The 7,641-nt window shown below is 42.8% G+C and overlaps 1 protein-coding gene across 1 annotated transcript; it reads left to right on the top strand.

Annotated features, from left to right (window-relative positions):
* The first annotated feature begins 233 nt into the window (after window positions 1–233).
* LOC126388201 (deoxycytidine kinase 2-like) lies at window positions 234–7,013 on the top strand. Its single transcript, XM_050041145.1, has 9 exons — window positions 234–406; window positions 955–1,198; window positions 2,537–2,655; window positions 2,786–2,869; window positions 3,006–3,115; window positions 5,864–6,011; window positions 6,109–6,224; window positions 6,409–6,508; window positions 6,584–7,013. Exons 1-9 carry the CDS (start codon window positions 332–334, stop codon window positions 6,608–6,610), a joined length of 1,023 nt encoding a protein of 340 aa, XP_049897102.1. The 5' UTR covers window positions 234–331; the 3' UTR covers window positions 6,611–7,013.
* The last annotated feature ends 628 nt before the right edge of the window (window positions 7,014–7,641 follow it).

Here is a 7,641-nt window from a genome sequence, read left to right as displayed (position 1 = left end):
AACTGATATGATGCTGATTTACAGCAGAGTTCATGAACCATGAACATAAACTACAGATCACCTGTAAAACATTTTAATAAATTAATCTATCATAATTAAAACAACTGGAGACTGAGAACAAACTGATATATGGGTCTGATCACTTCTTTAATGAATTGACATCATTCCAGACAGGAGTTAGTGTGTCTGTGACTTCCTGTACGGACTGAAGGTTGCTGGAAACTGTCGGGAAACTGTCCGACTTCACCGCAGCTTTTTGTCACCGCCCCCGCTGCAGCCGCCTGCTCTCGTCTACTTTCCAGGCGAGGCGCAGTTCATCTCCAGCGAGCCTATGGACTCTGACCAGTCCATCATGGACGTCCTGTCCTCGGGACCAGCAGCTGTGATGGATGGAGGTGCATCATGGGTAACTTCCTGTCTGACCGGTCTGACACCTCCACACCTCAATTCTTTTCTAGAAGTTAGCTGTTTTTTTTGTTGTTTGTTTTTCTTAAATAATTTTCAGTGATTTTTATTTCACTTAAAACATTTTGCAGATTTTAGGATGTTTTCTGTAAAAAGAACCGCAAATAATTGGGGGTGGGGGGGCTTTTAAATAAAACACAGTTTCCAATCCGCCATGTTTTCTTTAGAAATCACCACAATGACTTTGTTTATCAGCCAGAATTAATCCAATCTTTAAATAATATTTCATCAGAATCACTTTTTATTCTATGTCTGATTTAAAATTTGTCAAAAGCAAAGTGTTTGTACGACACCAGAGAAAAACTGAGACCTTTTTTTTTAAACTTTCAAACATCAAAGTTTATAAACATCTGTCACACTGTGGCCACGCCCCCTCCTCTGATAAATACAGAGCAGTTCCTGAGCAACAAACATGGCGGACATGTGAGCAGCAGCAGAGTGAGACCTCCTGTCATCTCAGTGCTTTTACACTATCTCTGTTCCGTTTAGTCCCGCCCCCGGAACCGGAAACCTCGTCTGCGGGCGGAATCCAATTTAAAGCAGCGCGCGGTCGGCAGCTCGCGGTCAGTCAGGCGGTTTCCCTCCGCGCGGAGAATAAACAAACAAAGACCGGACCAGGAGCCGATTGTTTTAAACATGGCGACTCCACCGAAGAGAGTGCGTAGTGTTCCCGCCAGTCCGAGTGGAAGTTTGTCCCGCAGAGAGAGGAAGATCTCCATCGAGGGAAACATCGGTGAGTTTAGTTACTGATCACTGATCGATCATTACTAATCATACATTCTCCCGGTGAGTCACCGGCCGCGGGGAGCGCCAGGAGGGTCTGTTGGTTTGAACCGGTCAGTCCGTCCCGCCTTCACCAGCCGAGTGGCGCCAAACTCAGACTGTTATCAATAATCAATAATCACCAATCAGATGTAAAGATATCATTTCCTGTTTCCTTCTAGTAAAAACGATCTGTCTTTACTCAGGTACTCCATCACTGTGTATCACATGTATTTGTACACAGAGTAATCCTCTAGAGTAATCATCTATAGTAATCCTCTGACAGGAGTATTCTGCATTATGAGTACTTTAACTCCGATACTTTACAGTACTTGTACCAACAGAACATTTTAAATGCAGTACTTGTAATAGAGTACTTTAGACTGACATAGTAGCGAGTACTTTTACTGTCAGAGTACTTTAATGTTGTACTTTGCTCATGAGTATTACTGTGAGTATCAACTAGAGTACAACATGACATCATTTGTTTACTTCATTTAAAGAGTAAAAGTATTTATCTCACAGTACTGATACTCTAAAGAGTAACTAATAATTACAGTTACTGCAGTATAAAGTATTTATCTCACAGTGCTGATACTCTAAAGAGAGTAACTAATAAATGCAGTTGCTGCAGTATACAGTATTTATCTCACAGTACTGATACTCTAAAGAGAGTAACTAATAAATACAGTTACTGCAGTATACAGTATTCATCTCACAGTGCTGATACTCTAAAGAGAGTAACTAATAAATGCAGTTGCTGCAGTATACAGTATTTATCTCACAGTGCTGATACTCTAAAGAGAGTAACTAATAAATACAGTTACTGCAGTATACAGTATTTATCTCACAGTGCTGATACTCTAAAGAGAGTAACTAATAAATACAGTTACTTAAATAGTGTTTTATAACCTGATTTATCAAGTTTGAGATTTTCTGTGATGAACTGAGGCCAGATTTATGTTTATTATACAACAGGTTAAAGTGTCCATCTGTCTCTCTGTCTCTGTCTGTCTCTGTGTCTCTGTCTGTTTCTGTGTCTCTGTCTCTTTGTCTCTGTCTGTCTTTCTGTCTCTCTGTCTCTGTGTCTCTGTCTGTCTTTCTGTCTCTCTGTCTCTGTGTCTGTCTGTCTGTCTCTTTGTCGCTGTCTGTCTGTCTCTTTGTCGCTGTCTCTGTCTGTCTCTTTGTCGCTGTCTCTGTCTGTCTCTTTGTCTCTGTCTGTCTTTCTGTCTCTGTCTTTCTGTCTGTCTCTGTGTATCTGTCTCTTTGTCTCTGTCTGTCTCTGTGTGTCTGTCTCTTTGTCTCTTAGCTGCAGGAAAGTCCACCTTCGTGCGTCTTCTCCAGAGCGCATCGGAGGACTGGGAGGTGATTCCTGAGCCCATCGGGAAATGGTGCAACGTCCAGAACGACAGTGACGACATCTACCAGGTGAAGAAACTGCACCTGAACACAACACGCTTCACAGTGGCATCAAAGACACTTCCTGTCCTTTCAGAATAAAAGCTGAGTGTGACACATGATGTGTTTACCTGTTTGTTGTTTGTTTGTTTGTTTGCAGGAGCTGAGCTCCTCTCAGAAGAGCGGAGGAAACCTGCTGCAGATGTTGTATGATAAACCCAGCCGCTGGTCCTACACCTTCCAGGTAACGCGACCCGACTCCGCCCCCTCAGGTGGGGAGGATGACCAGCAGGTGAAGCTGCTTCGCTAACCATTTACCTGTCCTCTACCTGTCTACCTGTCCTCCTGTCTGTCTACCTGTTCTCCTGTCCGTCCATCAGAGTTACGCGTGTCTCAGCAGAGTTCGTTCTCAGCTTCAGTCTCCGTCAATCAAACTTCAGCAGGCTGAAAACCCTGTTCAGTTCTACGAACGCTCTGTCTACTCAGACAGGTAACTACACACACCTGAGACAGGTAACTACACACACACACCTGAGACAGGTAACTACACACACCTGAGACAGGTAACTACACACACACCTGAGACAGGTAACTAACTACACACACCTGAGACAGGTAACTACACACACACCTGAGACAGGTAACTAACTACACACACGTGAGACAGGTAACTACACACACACACCTGAGACAGGTAACTAACTACACACACACACCTGAGACAGGTAACTAACTACACACACGTGAGACAGGTAACTACACACACACCTGAGTCAGGTAACTACACACACCTGAGACAGGTAACTACACACACCTGAGACAGGTAACTAACTACACACACACCTGAGACAGGTAACTAACTACACACACACCTGAGACAAGTAACTACACACACACCTGAGACAGGTAACTAACTACACACATCTGAGACAGGTAACTACACACACACACCTGAGACAGGTAACTAACTACACACACCTGAGACAGGTAACTAACCACACACACCTGAGACAGGTAACTAACTACACACACCTGAGACAGGTAACTAACTACACACACACCTGAGCAGTGTTCATTTTGACAAGAATTTTAAATTTCATTTTAGTCTTAGTCACTCACCAAAGACTGGATTTAGTTAAAGTCACATTTTAGTCTTTTAGTTTTGTTTTGTTTTAGTTAAAATTTAGTCAGTGGAAATCAGTTTTAGTTTTAGTCTCATTTTAGTCTTTTGACATAATTTTACAGTTTTGTTATACTGTAATAGATTTTGCAAAAGGATGTTTGTCATGGTAGTAAAAACTCCATTGTAAGCATACCTTTAACTGTGTGTTCAGTCATTTAAACTAAGAATGTACCATATTACTCTTGTATAATAAAAATGAATGTCTAAGGCTTGTTAGAAAAAGTACAATACATAATCATGTCCTTCACAGGTTCTTGTTTATTTTCTGTATATTTGTACAACAAATGACTCACAACCTGCAAGAATAAAGCTCCAGTCCTCTTAAGACATCAAAAGAAGATCATAACAGCTTAACTGTTAAGGGCATCAAAACCTAGCCAACACATTGAATCATATGCCCATTTTAATTCAGTGTTTAACACTAGGACCGCCAGGATTACAGCGCCCCTCCATAATTTATAATTTTGCTGCAGCACTGCTGCTGTGCCGTGTCTCCAGTTGAAAGTGGTGATTTGCTAAATACATTCTACAATAATAAATTAGATTAACTTTTGGTCTATAATATTGTTGGCTATATTACGCATTTTAATAAAAGAATAAAAGAAATAAACACCGAAATAATTAGTGGAAACTTTTTTTTTTTATTGATACTCCTCCTCTCTGACATACTAACACACACACACACACGCACACACACACACACACACACACACACACACACACACACACACACACACACACACATTGAACACACGATTGAATGAATGAACATTGGAAGCGGTTCAGCCGCAGTCCCGCCGGCTGGTGCGGTCACTGTTGAGATTACATTTGTTTTTTATTATTAACAAAAAAAATTTTTATTGACCGTATGAATGGTTTTGTTTTCAAATAAATATTTGGAAATGAAAATGTATGTATGTACTTTTACAGAGTTTTACAGCTGTTGTTGTTCCCGGCTTCCCGCTGTGGAGCCAAGGCTTCTGTGTGGCAAAACTGGACGTGCACCGCCACCGCGCGGAGGGCGGGGGGAGGTCATCCAATCACAAAGATAGACTGAGAGTTTGAATTTGAGTTTAGATAATTAATTGGTTAAAAAGGAAAACAATCGAGGCATTGAGAAGGGTTGTAATCCAGATTTTCCGGCCGGCCAACGTCAGTTTTTTCGTCACGTTTTTACTCGTCACTTCATAATGAACAGAGATTTCGTTTTAGTTTTTGTTGTCAGTATGTATTAAATTTACATTCTCGTCACAAATTAGTCACGGAATAAAGGGTCGTCAACGAAAAGTTTTCGTTAAGTTTTGGTTGACAAAATTAACACTGCACCTGAGACTGGTAACTACACACACCCGAGACTGGTAACTACACAGACACCCGAGACTGGTAACTACACAGACACCCGACACTGGTAACTACACAGACACCCGACACTGGTAACTGTGGACACACCCGACACTGGTAACTACACAGACACCCGACACTGGTAACTACACACACACCCGAGACAGGTAACTACACACACCCGAGACGGGTAACTACACACACCCGAGACGGGTAACTATACACACCCGAGACTGGAAAGACAGGTAACTACACACACCCGAGACCGGTAACTACACAGACACCCGAGACGGGTAACTATACGCACCCGAGACGGGTAACTATACGCACCCGAGACGGGTAACTACGCACCCGAGACGGGTAACTATACGCACCCGAGACTGGAAAGACAGGTAACTACACAGACACCCGAGACTGGTAACTACACAGACACCCGAGACTGGTAACTACACAGACACCCCTGACTGCAAAGACAGGTAACTACATACATCCGAGACAGGTAAATACACACACCCGAGACTGGTAAATACACACACCCGAGACGGGTAGCTACACAAACGTGCATACGCCTGAGATGGGTAGCTACACAAACACGTATACACCTGAGACGGGTAGCTACACAAACACGCATACACCCGAGACGGGTAGCTACAAACACCTGAGACAGGTAGCTGGAGGCAGAGTGATGCAGTAACCGTGTGTACTTTGTCACAGGTACGTGTTTGCGTCCAACCTGTTTGAGTGCGGCAGCCTGACGGAGACGGAGTGGAGTGTTTATCAGGACTGGCACACCTGGTTACTGAACCAGTTTGAACCTGACATCGCCCTCGACGCCATCATCTACCTGAGAGCTCAGCCACAGGTAAAACTCTGATGGCTGCAGTGCACCTGTACGACAGAGTTCAGTCATGTTTGTAGTGCTGTGTTCATGTTCCAGTGTTTGTGTGGGTGTGTCTCAGCGCTGTATGCAGCGTCTGCTCCATCGGGGTCGGGAGGAGGAGCAGGGGATCCCTCTGGAGTACCTGGAACAGCTTCACTTCAAACATGAAGCTTGGCTCGTCCACAGGAACCTCAGGTAACAACACCACTGAGCACGCTCACAACCTCAGGTAACAACACCACCACCAGAAATTTGTGTTCTCTGTGATTAAAAACAAATCCACCTGTTTTGTACTCGGGTGCTTGTCTCAGTGGTGCATTCAGGGTCAGGCTGAAGAAAACAGACATGACATGACCTATCTGTGTGTGTGTGTGTTCAGGTTGGACTTTGAGTACCTGAACGATCTTCCTGTTCTCGTTCTGGACGTAGACGATGACTTCAAGAACGACCGCATCAAACAGGAAGCCATCATTGACAAGGTTCGTACTGATGTGACATCACTGATGTGGAGTCTGTTTACTGGGTTCTGATGTGGAGTCTGTTTGGTCCTGCAGGTCAGAGAATTCCTCACCACGCTGTAGGACTTCATCCACCAATCACAGCTCGTCTGACGTCTGATTGGACGGCCCAGTTACACTCTGTAAATGTTTGAACGAGTCGTCATTGTGTTTTTAACTTCACTGAAAAAAATCCATTTTTTAGTCTTTTTCTCTTTTTGTGTATATTTTATATTTTTGTAGATAAATGTTAAAATGTCCTCTGCAGCAGGGACGGTCAGTGAACTCACCGTGTGTGTATGTGTGCGTGTGTGTCATCACACATGATGTATTTACTTGGATCAGTTTGATATTTATACTTCAGTCTGAATCTTTTTAAGAGCTGTGAAAATGCTTATTTGTCCTGACAGTCACTGAACACACCATGATGCCTTCAGGGACAAATGGAGTTATTTTTCTCTACTGGAATAAAGACACTCAGACTGATGGTGTGTGTGTGATGTGTTTAACTTCAGATCTTCTTTGTTTTATGGGTTAGGGTTTATGTTCAGACTACTTTAACCGTGCGTACTTTAAGATAAGATAAGATAAGATAAGATAGACTTTATTGTCCCGAAGGAAATTTGTCTTGGATACATGCAGTATCTGCTGTTAAGACACAAAAAGTTGACACATACAGTTTCTACATATATACAATCCACAAACAGAGCTGTCACTATGCACAATCTCACATACTCAGTATCTACAGTACATGTACAGACTACCATCAGCCAACAAATTGCACACTGCCCATTGCACACACACACACACATCTGTTTTACAAAGTCATCAAAAAAAAGAAAAAAGTTACATAGTTACGTTAAAATGTATACACATATATACACGTATACATATACATACACGTATAGTTAAGCTACACTTAGCTTCCCATTTAAAGCCTTAATGGACAGGGGGACAAAAGAGTTCTTAAAGCGGTTTAGCCTGCACTGCGGAACTCCAAAGCGTCTGCCTGAGGGGAGAAGAGTGTGTTACTGTAGTGTGTAGTACTGTAGTGTGTAGTGTGTAGTACTGTAGTGTGTACTACTGTAGTGTGTTACTGTAGTGTAGTGTGTTAC

The sequence above is a fragment of the Epinephelus moara genome, chromosome 3 (assembly GCF_006386435.1).
Source record: "Epinephelus moara isolate mb chromosome 3, YSFRI_EMoa_1.0, whole genome shotgun sequence".
Lineage (NCBI taxonomy): Eukaryota > Metazoa > Chordata > Actinopteri > Perciformes > Serranidae > Epinephelus > Epinephelus moara.
Note: the sequence above shows the minus strand (reverse complement) of the source record. Positions and strands in the feature narration are given on the sequence as shown.

Excerpts from the sequence above, each read along its gene's own strand:
- LOC126388201 (XM_050041145.1), top strand. The coding sequence starts at position 332 with ATGGACTCTGACCAGTCCATCATGGACGTCCTGTCCTCGGGACCAGCA. Across the intron at positions 407-954 it reads TGGATGGAGGTGCATCATGG|TCCCGCCCCCGGAACCGGAA; the intron begins GTAACTTCCTGT and ends TGTTCCGTTTAG. Across the intron at positions 6,012-6,108 it reads ACCTGAGAGCTCAGCCACAG|CGCTGTATGCAGCGTCTGCT; the intron begins GTAAAACTCTGA and ends GGTGTGTCTCAG.